Source organism: Mus musculus, chromosome 7 (assembly GCF_000001635.26).
Source record: "Mus musculus strain C57BL/6J chromosome 7, GRCm38.p6 C57BL/6J".
Taxonomy (NCBI): domain Eukaryota; kingdom Metazoa; phylum Chordata; class Mammalia; order Rodentia; family Muridae; genus Mus; species Mus musculus.
In genome coordinates this window covers 64,860,956-64,879,688 of record NC_000073.6, presented here as the reverse complement: position 1 = coordinate 64,879,688, position 18,733 = coordinate 64,860,956, and the positions used below count along the sequence as shown (strand labels likewise).

Below are 18,733 nucleotides of genomic sequence, written 5' to 3'. Positions count from 1 at the left end.
CTCAAGTTCTCGGACCACCTGTAATGGTGACGTTCACTTCAGCCACATATGGAAGGGTGCTGTGATTCTTCCTTTCGTCTTTTTGTTTGGGTTGTTGTTGTTGTTGTTTTGAGCACGTGGCTGGGAATCACTAGAAGACTGTTAGACTGCCAGGTAATGAAAACCTAGGGGGTTCTGGCAGAGTGGACGGTAACCTCACAGAGAAGCTTCTTGGAGCCCAAGACTTCCCCAACCTCAAGGCCTGGTTCATTTTCATTTGCCCATCAAGTTTCCCCTGGAGGCTGTTAACCAACAATCGAACCCTAGGCATGGAGGACATCCACAAACTAGAGATGGTTATAGTAGTTCTCAGAATAGAGACCTAAGCTTCCACTAGTTCAGGCCTTACAACATACTCCTGGGTCTCCCCTGACCTTGGAAAGTAGCCTGCTAGTTCAACAATCAGCACCCAAGTTCTTGGGAAGAAAGAAGTCTCCACTTGTCCCTGCCTCTGCAGACCTTGGAGAGCCCATGGCCCCTGATTATCTCATGCTAGCCCCGAAAGCCTGCCATGTAGCTTAGTGGTCAAGGGAGGAAGCCTGAAAGGAGAAGAGAGCAGAGACATGGGCTGTGTAAACTTACCATGCTTCAGGATCCCACAGCTCATCTGCTACTGTCTGTGGTGATCTCCCTCAACCTCGCGTACTCAGATCTTCCTGACTGCCTTGAATATTCTCATTGCTTTGATATTTTCACAGATGTTATGATATTTATGAAGAACAATGTGATGTTTGGATTCTTTAATTTTTCTAACATTTTAATCATTTCTTCCTGCCAACTTTTATTTCCCATCCCGATGTGGATGGCTTTTGCAAAAAAAAAAAAAAAAAAAAAAAAAGATCTGCATTGTTGGCCTTCTCAGCTCTCTTTGGTGCCCTTGCTTTGTGAGTGTAGTTCAACTACCTGCCTAGATGTAGTTTCAAAGAATGAGGGCCTGTTTCTTACATGGAGGGAACTGTGGAAAAATGCTTTGGGTTAAATAACACGGACAGTCTAGAGTATCAGGTGTGTTAAAGCAGGGCCACACGTCACACAATACAACATTTCAGTCAGCCATGGACCTCACATGAGATGGCCACCCTCTAAGATTAAGTCGCCTGATCCCTTTGTGGTTATCTTAGTTTGTGTAAATAAACTCCGTATTTACCCAATGACAGAATCACCTAACAATATTCTATCATTAAATAACATATGACTGTGTGCTCCAAGCTGTCCAGGGGTAAATGGCCAGAAAGCACATACATGCATTTATATGCAAAAGTGTGGTCCCTCATTGCTTGGCTCTCCCTGTCTGTATCCCAACAAGTAAACTAATAAGCAAATTCCCCTGCCACAGAATACTATGTCAGATTGTTTTTAGTTATCTTCCCATGGCATTACAATGTCTTCAGAGGAGATGCTAACTTAACCTACCCTCATTCCTGTGCACCAGAGCCGTCCTCCTTACATCCTCTTTCCCCTGAGTATTTGGTTTGGCTGCAGACTTAGCTAAAGCTCATCCAGTTTCAAATGCCAGATAGCAGCACAAAGGAGATTAGCAAAAGATGCCCCAGTGTTCTGTTATCTGCAGGAGTCTAACCTTGAACCCAGGACACAGGGATTCAGATGGCAGGAATTGAACTATTTCTCCATCTCTCAAGGTATCTTTAGAGTTGGCATCACCATTATGGAGGGTTTTTTTGTTTGTTGGTTGGTTGGTTGTTTTTTGTTTGGTTGGTTAGGGTTTTTTTGTGCAAACCATAGCAATAATGGCTAGCTGTATGTTACCCTTTATCTTGTTAATGCAGGAAAGAGGACCTGTGTGGGCCCCTCCTGTCAGATGCTGGCTGAATGGCATAATTACTGTGCCTGGCACAAATCATGTGAACCAACAATGGAAGGAGTAGGATCAAGGTCTCCTAGAGGTGGAAGAAGCAATTTCTAAAGGGAAAAAAAATGCAGTGGGAGGAAGAAACCAAGCAAGCAAATCAAGTCCTATTCCTGCTTGAGACCTTGTATGATCATAATTCAATACACCTTAATGGTTTTCATCAGGGCCCTTGGTCACTGTGTACTTTCTGTTTCTTGAGAAGAGAGTTTAATAAGAGGCTCTGTGCCAAGTGGCTGCTGTACTAGCAAGGCACTGTCTCATCAGCCCACCCCTTTCCTAGTCAAGGGAAGCTCTGTTAGGCTTGATCAACCTTTATGAGGGACAAAATGTTCTATGCGGTCCACCATGCGGTCCAATCTGGAGGGCCTTTGTTAGGGATAGGTAGACATGGTTTTTACGAGTAAACAATGAGCGGACATGAAGCACTTCACTGAATCTTCATGGTGGCCATTGTTACCTAGCACCAAAACCAGTATTTGTGCCTCAACTCCATCGCATGCCTGCCACACAGAAAAGGCGGGGAAGCTGTTTGTGCATGCTAGCCGCATGCTTTGATTATCCCTTTTCTTCCCAAAAGGTCCTCACCTGCTTTTAGCACTGCGTTGCTGTTAGAGGACTTAAAATCGTGTTCTGCTTCAACAAGAAACATCAGTGAATGAGGAGTAGCCCCTAGTAGATAATATAGATGATTAGAGCTTGCTGGCAGGCACCTGCTGCCAAGGAGATGGGAGAACGCATTTAATTACTTAGAGAAATGTAAGGAGTTCTGTGTAGCCTTGCTCGGTGCCTGTGAAATCTTAGATAGTGTGGGGTTTGCCTCAAAGAATTTTTATTTTCCCTCCTTTTGGGGTCTGGCGATAAACGCAGAAAGGTCATCTACACAAGCATTTGAACATTTCTTTTCTGCTTTAGTCATTTATCTCCATGACTCCAAGGCTTCCACAGAAAGTTGCACTTGCCATATTCCAATGGCATCGGATTTACTGAAAATCTGAACCTCCTAACGGGCAGAGCATTATGACACTGCGAAGTGAGGCTTCACCAAGGAGATGGTTTTCATTTATCTTCTAACCAACAATAAAAATCAACCTTCTTATTTTTCAGAGCACACAGCCTTAATGGCATAGTCATGTCTATATATTCCTTCCTGACCTTTCCCTGATTTTTATATGTGCATGTGCTCCCCTGAGATGAACATCTTTCTAGTGCTAGGTAGCAGAATATGCCACCCAGAATATGTCACTTTGGCATAAGGATTACTTCGAGCTAAAGCACTTGAAAAACAGCAGCTGTGAGAAGGGCAGCCTAGCTCCTCTCTTCCTTTGAAAACAGGAGATAAAAACTTTCAAGTGCAAGGTCCCTGCCCACAGCCAGAGAAAGGAAACATTACCGGGTCCTGGCCAAGAGGTCATAGTCAGCTTCTTCTTATAATTACTCTCCTTTAGCCTTCCCATATAATTTAGTTACCTTTCCACAATTACCTCTCTTTGTTCAAATACAAAAGCACCTAGGTCTTGCGATGACTACTACTACTACTACTTCTTCTTCTTCTTCTTCTTCTTCTTCTTCTTCTTCTTCTTCTTCTCCTTTTTTTCTTTTCCCTTTTTTTTTTTTTTTTTTTTTTTTTTGAGACAGGGTTTCTCTGTGTAGCCCTGGCTGTTCTGGAACTCACTCTGTAGACCAGGCTGGCCTCAAACTCAGAAATCCGCCTGCCTCTGCCTCCCAAGTGCTGGGATTAAAGGTGTGCACCACCACTTCCCCGCAGTCTTCTTTGAAACTTGGTTTTGTTATTTTAAAAAAGGGACTGTGTCTCCTTCCACTTGGACTAAAGGTGTATACATTTATTTAATTAATCTGTCTCCTGGGCTGTGGGCATAGCACAATAGTAGCACATTTGCCCAATGTATGAGAGGCCCCAGATTTGACCCCCAGGACTGCAAAAACCAAACTAAATTTTAAAACTGCCTCATGAATTTAATTCTGCAGCCCGACCAGGACCCTAAGAAAGTCAACCCCTAAACAGAAACTAACAGTACCTAAGCACCCTGCCAGCCCCTGTGCTAGGTCCTTAGCAAACAAATCCCAGCTAATTCTTTGAATTCGGAATTCCTTGGTTTCAGATTGTTGGTCTGGAAGCTGAAATTTGGAGTGTGGGTAGCTTTTCCAGAATTGTAGTCTAGATTCCCTGAGGCCAAAGTTATATTCTTCAGGGTCACCTTGTCTACGTTCTACCTATCTGTTTCTCCATGAATGAAAGTAATAGACCAACAGGCCCCACAGGGTTGGTGTGAGGCTGAAGAGGCAGTGTTTGCAGTTACCTTTGCAAAGGCATTGACTCTTGCCTTTGCCACCTTCCGTGTTAGGACTTCATAGTTTCCATTGTCGGTTGGAAGTAGGATGCAGGGTCTGGGTGACCTTCTCATTGCAACTTCTAACCTCCATTTTAATAACATCATTCTGTGCCTGTGTTTTCTCGTCTGCATCCTGGATGGCATGGAGAAAGGTGTTTTGAGATTTAAAACTGTATCCTTCTTCCTGTGTTTTGAGTCATGATCATCTGCTGTCTGTGTGGGGGGTGCTGCTAAAAGATGCTGTGGTTTCTAGTCTTGGGTGCTAGCCTAGCTTCTGGAGTCGCATGGTTCTCTGTGAAGAAATTAACACAGAAAATACTGAAACGCAGCCTGATGGCTGACAGCAGCTCTCATCTTATTTTCCTTTTCTCTCTTATCTCTTGGCTGCTGAAATTGTTTGGCTCAAGGCACAACTGATCCTTCTGGAGGGACCTTTTTGCAGATTTTTTAGATCGCAGGAGGCTTTGATGAACTTAAATACAGAATTCAGTATGCAGGGAAACTGAAGCAGATGAATGGAAGAGTGTCATGATGCTGTGTTTTATTTAGTTGGTCTCGGTCCATTTTGTGTTGCTGTAAAATAATGCACAGAGTGAGTAAACTGGAAATAGGAGAATTGTCCTCCACTCGTGACTCTGAAGGGTGGGAGGACTAGGGGCCAGGTACCACATCTGTGGAGCATCACTGTGTCGTGAGAGGTTTAGAGAGTACAATGGCAAAATTGATTTAATCTTAACTCATTACAGAGAACATGGCATTCATTCACTCATGAGGACAAAGCCCTCTTCAGTGGGGGGATTACATTTCCAACATGCAAGCTTTAAAGGACACATTCAAACTGTTGCAGCCTCTGCCATTGCGACCAACCTTTGATGATGTCTTCGTAGACCCTGTATGGAATAGAAAGTTACTGCTCAAAGCTCACTAGATTTCAGAACACTTGAATCACAACATGGGGTGGGATTTTATATTAGCATTGCAGGTCCCATTATCAGAGTGCATTTTCATATTGAATTATAAACAAAAATTTTATGCTGCTTACATTTAATGAAATTTTAATAAGGCCATGTTTTGGTGTTATTATTCAAATAATGTGATCTGAATTGCTTTCCTCTGAATATATTTGCATTAAGGAGGAAATCAATTTGAGTTCGTTCTCTGAATAGTTTACCTATTTTCTTGGTAGCTTTAAAAAAGAGAGAGGAAAACTCAGTTCCGTTGTCAGTAAATGGAGAAGAAACCCATTTGCTGAGATCCACAGCAGTAATAGCAACAGACTGCTGATGGTTTGAGTTAATGAAATGACTCATTTTGTCTATTAGAGTTGCACAATTTAAACCATCTACAAGCCACACACACCACAAATTATAAAGGATGATAGCTCTTCTCTTTCTTATTGAGATTTTAAAGCTTATATATTAAGAGAGAGAATTAAGAAATTCACATTATTGCTACTCCCAATCATTGGTAACCTAAATTAAATGGTAATCTCTGGAGAGAGCAAGTGCCTCTGGGGTTAGCATTCCTCTAACATGTTTCTGCTAAAATTGTGGATGTGGGTCCGCGGCAGTTTTCCCAAACATGTCTTCCAAAAGGTCAGTCCACATTACCAAACTAAGTCACGTTATTGGCAGTGCTTACGTGGTTTCTCATGGTCATCTAACTGAAATTCAATGAAGAGAATGTGAACCTGAAAATTGCAGAAGTCTTGCTTTTAAGAATAACTTCCCTTACAGACTCAAGGGATTGTACAGAAATTAACTGGCCAGGTGGGAATGAACTCTGCCAAGGACAGATACCGGGACAGGGTCCCCTAGTCTGTCATGTCCCGCATTTGGTGCACAAGTCAACACTTTTTTTTATTTGGGGGGGGGGGGGGGTTCGAAACAGGTTTTTTCTGTGTAGCCCTAGCTGCACCGGAACTCACTCTGTAGACCAGGCTGGCCTCGAACCCAGAGACCTGCCTGCCGCTGCCTCCCAAGTGCTGGGAGTAAAGGCGTGCGCCACCACTGCCCGGTAACTCTTTTTTTTTTTTTCTTGACTTTCCAGATCTTTTCCTCCTCTCCCTTTATTTTCCCACCCGCACACATTTATCCTTTGTGTTCCATAGACAAACTTTGTAGCTTAAAAACTAACCAAAAACTATTAGACGTGTCTAAACAGGTGTGCCCTAGAACTCAACCGCACACTTGCCGAGAAGTTTTGGTTCTTGTTTTCTATTTATATGAGCTCATAAACACCATTCAATTCTCATTAAAACTGGGGATAAAGCCCAGGAGGAGCTGCTGCCAGCGCCGAGGCCCTCCGCATGCGCAGTAGCTATGAAGAGTCCCCGCCCCCGCAGGCTGGCTCCCAGTCGTATCGCTCCGCCTCCCGGACGCAGCGCGCCGGCGACGTGACGTCACGCGCGCGCCGCAGCTTCTCTCCCAGCCTCTGGGGCGCGCTCGCTCGGCGGAGTCTTCTGGCGGTTGCTGCTCCCGATCGCGGCCTGCTCTCCGCCGACCGGGGACATGTTGCAGAAGCCGAGGGGCCGCGGTCGGCCCAGCACGCAGGCTGACCCGGAGCGGGACTGGGGAGGCGCTGGCGAGGAAGGACCCAGCACGTCCCGCGCCGCGGGCGGCTCCTCCCAGGGCTCCCGCGCTTCCCTGTCGGCCCCGACCGTGGGGCCGCGCACTCAGAAGCAGCTGGAGCTGAAGGTGGCCGAGCTGGTGCAGTTCCTGCTGATCAAGGACCAGAAGAAGATCCCGATCAAGCGGACGGACATCCTGAAGCACGTGGTGGGCGACTACCGGGACGTGTACCCCAACCTTCTGAAGCTGGCCGCCGAGCGCCTGCAATACGTGTTCGGGTACAAGCTGGTGGAGCTGGAGCCCAAGAGCCACAGCTACATCCTCATCAACATGCTGGAGCCGGTGGAGGCGGATGCGGAGATGAGGGGCGATCAGGGTACCCCCATCTCGGGCCTGCTTATGATAGTCCTGGGGCTTATCTTCATGAAAGGCAACACCATCACCGAGACTGAGGTCTGGGACTTCCTGCGACGGCTCGGAGTGTACCCCACTAAGAAACACTTAATTTTTGGCGACCCAAAGAAACTCATTACCGAAGACTTTGTGCGGCAGCGCTACTTGGAGTACCGGAGGATACCCCACACCGATCCTGTGGACTATGAATTACAGTGGGGCCCGCGAACCAACCTGGAAACCAGCAAGATGAAAGTTCTTAAGTTTGTGGCCAAAGTCCATAACCAGGACCCCAAAGACTGGCCCACACAATACTGCGAGGCTTTGGCAGATGAGGAGAGTAGGGCTAGACCTGCAACTGCTAGTGCCCCAGCCACATCCTCTTGAACTCTTTGAGTTATGGTCTGAGGGACTCTGGAGATCCAGTATAAAAGAACAGGGGGAATGGGGGTCGGAGGAAGCTTGATTCTGCTACGCATAAAGGCCTTGGAGCGTTAGGATGTGTTGCAGGGTTTTTTGTTTGATTTTTTTATTATTATTATTATGGTTTGGAGCTTTAAATTTTCATTTAATTGTCTTTTTGTTTATAAAGAGTTTTCTAACTTTCTAAACCTAAATGAAATTGTATGATGCCAAACATATTCAAGAAGGAACACTTTGGTAAATTGCTTTGATGTTCTAGACGATAAAGAAACAGGGTAGCTATTATCTTAATGACTAGTTCCTGGGGAAAAATAAAAGTCTTTTTAAAATTGAAAATAAAATTGTTTTAGCTTCTTGTCAACACAGCTTTAAATATACATATTCTGTTGGGTGTGAGCACTTGTGGTCCCACGAAATCTATGTGATGTGTTTTCTAGCATTTTTATATTCATAATCATAATTCTGTTGTCCTATGGGTTCTACTTAAGATTCTTTTCTAGTATAACAAATACTATACTTTTGAGTCAGTTCACCATTATTATTATTATTGTTTCCCTGTTAGAAATTGCGGCTAAAAAGGAAATGTCATGATTCCAGACTTTTTTTTTTTTTCCATGATAAGCTAAGTCAATGGTGTTGCAGAAGTGTGTGAATGTGTATTAGAGCAAGTTGTAAAAATCGTTAGGTCTCCGGTTTATAAAACAGTGTCGTGTCGTATCGATTAACCAGGCCTGATTGGGAACCACACTGCCCAAGTGCAGATCCTGTTCCACCAGAAGAATTTAGCTTGTGTATCTGTAGAATCAAGTGTGCCCTTAAGGTGAATAAATAGGAAACGAGATAAAGCTGAGCAAAGCCCTGGTGTGGAAGAATAGTTCTTTAGAAGAACTCAGGGTGATGTCTGGTGCGGACAGACCAGTGTGAACAAGGCTACCACAAGATGAGGGGCACTTTATGTTGCTATAGGTGAGTCAGGAAACAAGTTCACAGATTCCTTGGAGTTCTTCATAGTATCTGGCCAAACACTGGGCACAGGCAGTAAGTACTGTTGTTCTGAGAAGAGTTGCAAGTTCGTCATCAGAAGAACAAACAGGGTGGCAGTGAGGACAGGTGACTTTAATCAGCCCTGAACTAGAGGCCAACTAGAGGAGTCTGTGGTAGCTACGAGGTCTGAAGGGACGAGAGGGGCTACTGACTGTTGGCTTGTGTTGCAGTAGTGTCCTAGGATGCTTTCTCCAGCTGTGACATACCATGACCACAGGCAGCTTGGAAGGTAAGGGTTTTATTTCAGTTGTAGTCCATCACTGAGGAATCCTGGAGGCTGGAAATAAAGTAGAGGCTATGAAGGAACACTGCTAACTGGCTTGCCCAGCCTGCTTAAACAGCTCAGGACCACTTGCCCCAGGGATAGCATTATCTACAGTGAACTGGGCCCTCCCACATCAAAAATCGATCAAGAAAGTGTTCCACCTGGTGGAAGCATGTTCTCAATTGAGGGTCTTTCTTTCCAGATGACCCCAGTTTATGTCAAGTTGACTAAACAGCACGAGGAGATCTGGAAATTTTTAGGCAAGGACTAGTTTATCCTTGAGTCCCCCTTCTTGGTTACTTTTTAGGTTAGTGTATGAGTTACCTTCTGCCCATGGGCTCCTGACCTGAGTCAGCTTTCGGTTGTGCTGTGCTGCTTAAGTTGTCCTCTGTGCCCATTGTCTCAGAACTGTCAGGTACAGTAATGGTATCCCGGTTTTCCGAGGGCTTCACAGTTTACTGTCAAGCTATTTTGTTGGAGATGCTGTGCTACATTAGAGGCTAGATAAACTCTTATCTTTCTTGACAGGTTCCAGAACTGCATATCATGCCATTATATAACTTTACATGTATGTGCACGTTCACGGAGAATATGTTTTTCTTTTGTGGGCGTTCATGGCTTACATAAGTTGCCTTGTGTCCTTTATCACAGCACAGCGTTTTTTTTAACCAGCTATTTTTGACGTTACTGTATCTTTGAAGTTACATGTATACATTGAAGTTAATGTATGCATAATCTGATTAATTCGCTTTGACTTCCTTTCATGAAGGGAGAGTACAACTTCCTAATGTCTTCCCATCAGGGAGGTGTGTGCCTCAGGAGTTCAAGCCAGAAGCCAACAGTTATCAGTGACACTTGCCAAATGGCTCCTGAACCCATCCATTTGCTCCCTCACCAGCACCTAGACAGTTCTTACTGTTTTTGCCAGTCGCCCCACGCTCTGCAACCCATGTGAACACTCAGCTTTTACAGCCCTGTGGTGGATGTGGGTGCATCGTTAATACTTCACTGTGCCATCTGCTCTCCTGAGGTGACATTAAGCATCAGCCTGCCTTTTACTCTCCATTTTGACCATTAGATTTTAAACAGCAGATGTTTTTGTTTGTTGGTTTGTGAGAACTCTTTGTATCTTCTGTGCATCAGTCCAATTGCAAATACCATCTGCGGTTTTTGGTTTTGTCATATTTTACTTTAATGTGTCTTAATTATCAGTATTGTAGCCCTGTATTTTGTAATACCTCTTTAAAATTCTAATCTTAATTATGAAGGTATTTATTTTTGAGAATTTCCTACTAAGTACTCTATTCACCTTGATCCCACCCTCCCCACTTCAACTCTTCCTATGCCCCTCCCCCCTTCAAAATCCTAACTGCTGAGAACATTAGACTGACCAGTTGGGATAGACAATCAAGTAGGGACTCATCCCTGAAGAAGACTAATTCTCCCTCTCAGCCATCGTTTAATAGCCAGTGGTTCTTCATCTAGGGGCAAGGCCTTAAGAGATTCCCCCATCCGCACTGGTGTATCAACTGGTATTGTCACTTTTTAGATCTTGTTTAGGTAGTCATACTGTTAAGATTATGTAGGTTCAGCTTCTCTGTCATCTGTAAAGGACACAATCTCACAGCAGACATCCCGGTTCTCTGGTTCTTATAACCTTCCTGCCCCGTCTTCTATGCCACTTCCGAGCCTTGGGTGTGGTGGTTGTGTTGAGCACCCAGTGGTTAGCTGTTCTCTGCTCTCTGAGCCGGTGAAGACTTTGGTGATAGTCTCCATCCACTGCAGGAAGGAGCTGCTTTGATGCGGGGGAGGGCTGCGCTTGTCTGTGGCTTTAAGGATAAGTGTTGAAAGAGGAGTTAGGAATTACAGTGGCTTAAGGAAGTGGCAGGAGTAGGTTCTTCTCTAGGGTTCATGACCTCCCCAGCCACAGGTGAGTCTTAGTACCAAGCATGAATTCCCTCCTGTGGAGTGGGTCTTACATTCAACTAGACAACTCTTAGTTACCCCCAAGATGGCAACTGCCACTCTTGCACCCTTGGGTGTATCTTGCAATGGTTTATGCTCATAGGCTTTGCACTGGATGCCATTATTAACTGCTTTTCTCTCTTGGCTGTTTTCACAGCATCTCTGGGTACTATGAAAGCTAGTCCTCAGGGAGAAGGCTTCTAGTTCAAATCTAATTCAAGTGACCAAGAGCAATGACAGTAGCCTGTTATTTGGGGAGTCTCTGACTCCTTTGACCAACAACTCAAAGCCGTTTCCCACAGCTGGCATTGCTTGCACACATTATGTATGCATGCATGTATGTATGTATGTATGTATGTATGTATGTATGTACATGAAGTGCATAGTATGTTTCCCCGTGACCTTTTCAAACATCCTCAGTGTTCTTTATCCCTTCCTCTCCCTCAGCCCTGCCCTCCAGCATCCTTCCCAGTTAATCCCTCCCTCTCCCATTTTCCCCTTTCTAGGAGCTCACTCTTTCCTCCTTCCCACTGCCCTTTTTATTTTCCTGGTATCTGCAGCTACTCCAGTTTATATGCTCACATCTAAGGATTCAGAGTTAGGATTCACAAACAGGAGAAAATATGCAGTGTTTGTCTTTCTGGGTCTGGGTTAGCTCACTCGGTATAATGATCTCTCGTTCACTTTGTTTGCCTTTCATTTTTCCTTTATATATGTATAGTATTCTGTAGTGTTTATACACCACATCTTCACTGTCAGTTTATCAGCTGAAGAACATTTGGTTTCTGTTTTCTAGCTATTGTGAACAGAGCAGTTAACATGGCTGCGCAGGTGTCTATGGAATAGGATGCGGAGTGGTGTAGTAGGTCATGTGATAAATCTACTTTCAGTTTTTTGAGGATTTTCCACACTGATTCCTATCATGGCTGCACCAGTTTGCAAACTCAGCCGCAGTGAATGAGTCTTCCTTCCCCACCCCCTCCTCAGCATTCACTGTCAGCTTTTTTATTCATCTTAGCCATTCTGACCTGGCGTTAATGAAATCTCAAAAGTAGTTTTAATTCGTATTAAAGATAGTTTTGTGTCTTTTTTTGAGAATTCTTTGATTAGATGCTAGCTCACTTTTAAGAAGTTGTTTTGTTTTGACTCTTAGCTTTTTGAGTTCTTTGTAGATTCTGGATACTCTGATTTTGACACTTAAATCTAGGCCATTGGTTGTTAGTTTGTATTAGATTAGTCCTTAGCCTAGGTTGACTAATGCGTTTTCTTGATAAAACTTGAATTATGCATTTTTGGCAGGAATATCATAGAAATGGTGCTGTGTTATGTTTTCAGACCCTATTGGGTGATGTAAAATTTCAGTGTACGCTGTCAGTTTGCAACTCTGGTTAGTGAGCTAAGACAAGCACCTGCCTAGTCCTCTCCAGTCACTATGAACTTTTCATTCCCGTCTTTATAACTTACATAAAGATATTTTTGAAACCCCCTAGGTATTAGATGTCTCAACAAAATCTCAATGTGGATCTCATGAGACAGAGCAGTGGGTAAAGAACCTCAGTTGCCACCAGGGCCTGAGAACCTTAGGTGGATCCCTGGGACCCACACTGCAGAAAGAAAAAGTTGACTCCTAGAAGCTGTTCTTAATACAGTGCCCTAATCTATGAATGCTTTCCCTCCAAATAAATGTTACTTTTCTTCAATAAAGATTTCTTTTTTTAAAATGTTTTTAATTGAAATAAAATATCACTTTTCTTCCAAAATTTTTAAATTTCAGTGGGTTTACCTATTTATATCTGTAGTCACCCTCAGGTTATATCACGTAGACACAATCACAAATTCCACCCGATTTGGCCAATGAAAGCCCTTTGTGTGTTTAATGTTTCCCCTTTATTCTTGCACTACTTTATTTTTCTTTAAAGTACAAGATCAGCCTTACTTGAACTTTGCCTGCTCTCACCCTGGTGGAGGTGGCTGTTTCTCCTGGGAGTTCCCATGCCTTTAGAAGACTGGAGTTAAGAAGTACGGTTTGCTCATTCCTGGTGAAGTGCTTCCTCCAACACTCTAGGTGGCAGAGTTGTGGGAGCCATCTGCCCACCGTGTTCTCAACACTGAGGTTACATCTGCAGTGCCATTTGTACCCCAACCCCACTGTGTCTAGTTCTTCCCTTCTCACCTGCATAGGTGTCTTTCCCAACAGAAATCTATATCTTCGGGCTTTATCCTAACAGTGCTCCCTCCCCTCCCCTCCCCCCACCCTCTCTGTTGGTAAGGTATATAATGTATAAGTACTTGTGAAGACAGGATAACCTCAGATGCCATGTCTCTGGCATTATCTGCTTTTTGAGGCAGTTTTTCTTCACCCACCTGGAACTTGCTGGATAGGCCAGGCTGGCTGGGTGGCCAGCAAGTCCTGAGGAGTCTCTTGTCTGCATCCACCTACCTGTGAGATTGTGAGCATGCACCACACTTGGGATTTTTCACATAGGTGCTGGAGATGAGGCTCAGGTCCTCATGCTTGTGTAGAGAGCATTTTGCTAAGAATCCCCCCATTCTTGCTTCCTCTTTTTTGTTTGTTTGTTTTTGTTTTTTTTGTTTTTTTTTTTTTTTTTCCGAGATAGGGTTTCTCTGTATAGCCCTGGCTGTCCTGGAACTCACTTTGTAGATCAGGCTGGCCTCAAACTCAGAAATCCACTTGCCTCTGCCTCCCAAGTGCTGGGATTAAAGGTGTGCACCACCACACCCTGGCTCTCTCTTCCTCTTTTAATGGCTGACACAGTGAATTGTTCAAGAAACAAAATATTCCAATCTCAAAAACTGTACTGAGAAACTTTCTTTTGCCATATTGTGTAAGAGCTACTTAACTAGTGTATGCTTTTGACTGTTTGAAAGGACCTCACCTGTATAAGATTATATTGGCCCAGAGATATTTGTGAGTACAATAAAGTATATAATTTGTTGAGAATTTCATATATGTATGTAATATATTTGGAATATATTCAACCACCCTTTCCCCTAATTCAGTCAAGATCCGCTCCCAACTTGGTGTCCTCTAAAAATACTTTTAACACACAGAGTTCAATTTGTGCTGCCCATACACAGTAGGGTGTGGTGTCAATCAGAGGAGTGTAGTTCACCTAGGACATCCTTAGAGCAGACTTTCTTTCCTCCCCTGGCAGCTGGTCCTCTTGTGTTTAGAAGATACTGTTTGCTCCAGTCCACCACATCCTCTAGTCCTACTATCTTTCCACGATGTCCCTGAAGCCCTTGAGAAAGGTAGCGTGATAGAGATGTCTCATTTGGGGCTCAGCACTCCACAGTCACTTCATGCTTCTTGCCCCATTGTGAGTTTCTGTAATTGCCACCATCTACCACACAAAGAACGTCTCTGTTGAAATTTGGAAACAGCGCTGATCTATAGGGTGAGAAATATAAACTTTGAGGACTTGGACATTATGCCCATTTAGCAGAATAATAGCAATAGAGTCATACCATGGGTATTTTGACCAGATTTACAGTGCTACATGTGTGTTTCCTCCAGTGCACAGGGCTTAAATCCAATCAGATCGCAGTTGGTCGTGTATATTACATTTGTGCCACTATTGCACCTAGGGACAGTCATTGGCTCACTATTGTAGCCCACAGGGCCCACAGCTGAGTCAGGCTTGGTGACCTCCCAGGATCCCACAGTCTGCATGGCACCTTCCAGTACTATAAATCTAGCCAGCTCAGAGGAAGCTTCCTGACCAGGATTAATCTGATTTCTCTGTTTCCTATGACTAAAGTGTTCAGTATCTGCAGCAATAGGGTCTTACCATTAAGTCCCAGTGAGCAACACAGCAGCGGCAACAGCCTGCTCAGGCTGTCCTTGAACTCACTGTTCTCTTTTTCAGCACCGTATGTTCTGGGATTACTAGTATATGGCACTGTACCTAGGGGTGGGGGTGGGGGTGGGGCGGGGGTGGGGGGTGAAATCCAACTATGTCTTTAATTCCTTTCTTTGGAAAATTCCATACATTTAAAAGGAGAAAGCCAGTGTAATCGTTTTACTGCTTGGGTAATTAAGTTCCACTCGTGTCTCCTCATAGGCTCCTTAGAGTCTATCATCTGCATATATTTTAGATGTGTCTTGGAAGGACAGGGGTTCTCATAGCGAGAGAGATGAGTTTTGTATTTGCTGGATGCTGGGATGCCTCTCCTTTTCAGCATGTTTGTGTTGCTTCTCACACTGACTCCCTTGCTCTTCTGAAACAGAGCCCCCTTGGCTGTAGTGTGGACCCACTGTCTTCTGTTCATTTCTAGCTCTGCTGCGTTTGGACCAGAGTATGCACTTCATATAATTACAATCTTTGTGTATCTGTTGAGGACTTTCTGTGTGTCTCCCTAGCTGTTTATTTGTCTACAGTTTTCTTTGCCTGACTTTGGTTTCATGATAAAGACAGCTTTGTGTGACAAGTTAAGAAGTGTTCCCTTTCTTCCAAGTTTGGAAAAAGTAGGATTGTGATTCACTCTTTAAGTGCTTAGGACAATTCACTGGGAAGTGAAGGGTAGGGCTGAACTTTTTTAGTCTTTGCTAGGATTTTGATTTCTGTTTAATCTTTTGTGACTGTATCAGCAGCTTCTCCTCATTACCATTTACTTTTATGTGTGGTGTGTGTGTATGTATATATGTATGTATGTACATATGCATGCTGTGTGTATTCATGAAATATATATGAATACATCTTTATATGTGTGTATGTGGTGTGGTGTGTATGTAGGAGTACGTGTTCACATGTGTATTGTATATGTGGTGGTATGTGTCTATGTAGTGTGTGTGTGCATGTATTATGTATGTGGCATCTGTATGAGTGCATGTATGTGTGGTGTGTATAAGATGTGTGTATATGTGTGAATGTATGTGAGTCTATGTGTGTGTATGTATGTGAATGTATGTGTGCATGAATGTGTGTGTGTGTGTGTGTGTGTGTGTGTGTGTGTGCTGAAGCTTCCACACATGGGAAGGAAGAGGACAGCTTTTGAGAAGTTGGTTCCCTGCTTCCTCTTCGTGACTTCTGCATTTGTTCTGCACAGAGATGCTTCAGGTCCATATTCTCACTTCCTATCTCTCCACAGGAGTGCTGGGATTACAGACCTGACTTTTTCCTTGGGTTCAGTGGAACAAACTGAGGTCCTCAGGGTTGCACGGCTGAGGATTTTACTTGCTGAGCCATCTCGCTGCCCTTCTAATTCTTTTTGAGTCATTGCGCCCAAGCTGAAGTTACACACCAGTTAGGGTAGTAAGGACACACTGTCATTGACGCTATGTTATTGTTGAGGGGTCAGGAACTTGCACAGGGGAGACTTGGGCATTTTGAAGACAGAGTTAGGAAGAGTGAGTGTGCATTGAGGAGGAATCTGATTTCAGAATCAGAAGTGAGACCTGATGTGCAAGAGTTTCATCTCTGTTTGTTCAGAAAGCTGGGCTCCTGCTAATATCCCAGTTTCTTGGAGGCAAGGCTCCATCTTCCAGCTGTGCTGGAACAAAAAGCAGTCTGTGGAGACCTTGCTCAGTGGTCATGCCAAGGAGAATTCGTTCCATCCCAGGGCTGTGTCCAGAGCTACCAGACTGTCATGTTCCATTCACATCTCATGGGCTGTGGATGAAAGCTTACGGAGAAGAGGACACAGAGGAGCACCCGCTGAATTGGTCAAGAGGAAAATCTCTCAGTCTCAAAACTTGCCAATTTCACATTCATATTTAACTTATGACTGAACACATTATCATATGAACACATTTGTCTAATATTAAAAAGTCCTTAAGATTTCTGTGGGGCCAGTATTAATAGCTCCATTTTTTTAATTTCATGGAAATCTTCTCTCTCTCTCTCTTTTTCTTCAGCTGAAGGCTTGCCAATTTTGGTAATATTTGCCAAGACCCAACATTGGTTCTCTGTGCCCATATGTAATATTTTTGTTGTTGTTGTTACATGGACTTCACTTGCCTCTAATCTGCTCTGTATTGCTTTCCTGCTCGTGAGGGTTTGCTTATTCATTTTCTTTTAGTTTTTCACTCTTTACTTTGAAATGTCAGAATCTTGTCATAGGTCTTTTTTCTTTTGGACATAGACAGATACTTACTGCCTGAAATCTCTCTGCACACAGTTTTCCTGGATTCCGCATGCTTTGTGGTGGTTCTCGCTTTCCTTTCTTTTATTGTAAAGATTTCTTTTTCTTTTTCTTGTTTTCTAGTGAGTTCCTCTTTGACGTGCTGGTTGCTTAGGGGTGTCTGGCTAGCTGGCACACTTGGGTTCTGTTTTGACTGCTGGCATTACGTCCTATTAGTGAGGGAAGGTGCTCTACCTGGACCCAGTCCTTCACAGTGAATTGAGAACCACCTGCCTTCTGCAGGCAGAGCCTAGATCTCACTGGTCTTTATTTGGTGAGGTCATATGTCTCCGAGGTTGGGATGTGTCCCCAAGGTTGGGATGTCCTTTATCTCTATCGGTCTTCGTTGCCTATGATACTTCTGGGTCTTTATTCTTTATTGGTATTCCATGTAGACATTTTTATCAATAAAAATAAATTATGAAAGTGTCAGTCCTGTCTTGGTTTGATTCACATTTGGAGGACGGGGTTGTTTTGATACATATGTTTGTAGTTGCCTATTTTTATGAATTAGATTTTTTCCCCTTCTGCATTACTGCACATTTTATGGTCCTTGTAACCAAGGTTTTTCACACCTTATCTGTTTTGAAGACATTAGTGTAGCCTCACTAACTCTCTGGCTAATGGCCAGACCTATTTTCTTGTGCTGTCCTTTTAAACATTTTTTAAAAATGTTTGTGTCTTTGTACCTAAAGTTAGTCCTGCTTTGCAACATATAATTTAGATCTCTTTTTAAAAGACACATACTATACCATCACTGACTGCAAATCAAATATTTAAACTATCATGGTTTAAGTGATTACTATCTCATTTGCTTTGTATATATTTCATATTTCAGCTCTTTTCAATGATTATTTCATTTTGGTTGGATCAATTTTCCTAGTGTGTTATTTTATTTCCTATTATATCTGTTCACTATCTTAAGTACCCTGTTGTTTATTTATGTTTATTTGCTTGTGCCTATGGGTTTTTTAGCTGCCTACATATCTGTACCACATGTATCATGTGTGCATTGCCTATAAAGGCCAGAAGAGTGTGTTAGATCCCTTGAAATTGAAGTTACAGATAGTTGTGAGACACCATTTGGTGCTGTAGACCAAACCCAGGTCCTCCCAGTGCTCTTAACTGCTGAGCCATCTCTCCAGACCCTGCTGCATATCTTTTAATTGTTTTCAGGGTTAAGCTAGAAAGTTATAGTTAACATTTATATTGATCATTTTTCAATTGCTATAACAAAGTATCCAATACTGGACACTTTGCACACAATTTTGAAGGCAGAAAAGTCCAAGATGAAGTGCCCTCTGGGTTTAGCTTCTGCTAAAACCCTGATGATGAATGGTGTCCTGAGGAGACTTGCAAAGAGAAGGCATACCCTGGAGAGGCAGGAAGCCAGAGGGCAAAGGGCCAGGCTTCTCTTTTAGCAATCCACTTTCAAAGAAACTAACTGGGTTTGCTCAGGAGCTTTGTTGATCCTTTCCAAGATCAGTGTTCACAAAGGCCCAAGAATCTCCCACCTAGCTCCACCTCTTAAACATCCATCACTTCCCAGTATTGACTCCAAGAACCAAGCTTCAAGTCACCAGCCTTTGGGGCATAACTCTCATCCAAACCTTAGCAACACTTTAAGCCTCTGATCATCTGGTCCCAACTTAATATCAGCAGTGTCTGT

General features: G+C 43.5%; 2 protein-coding genes across 3 annotated transcripts in view; both read left to right on the top strand.

The window, feature by feature from the left end:
• Positions 1-18,733, top strand: part of Fam189a1 (family with sequence similarity 189, member A1) — a 400,438-nt gene that overhangs the window by 276,840 nt on the left and 104,865 nt on the right. The gene's annotated exons all lie outside the window — the stretch shown is intronic.
• On the top strand, positions 6,649-8,007 carry Nsmce3 (NSE3 homolog, SMC5-SMC6 complex component). The gene has a single exon (NM_023239.5). The coding sequence runs from the start codon at positions 6,771-6,773 to the stop codon at positions 7,608-7,610; it is 840 nt and encodes a 279-aa protein (NP_075728.1). The 5' UTR covers positions 6,649-6,770; the 3' UTR covers positions 7,611-8,007.

Excerpts from the sequence above, each read along its gene's own strand:
- Nsmce3 (NM_023239.5), top strand. The coding sequence starts at position 6,771 with ATGTTGCAGAAGCCGAGGGGCCGCGGTCGGCCCAGCACGCAGGCTGAC.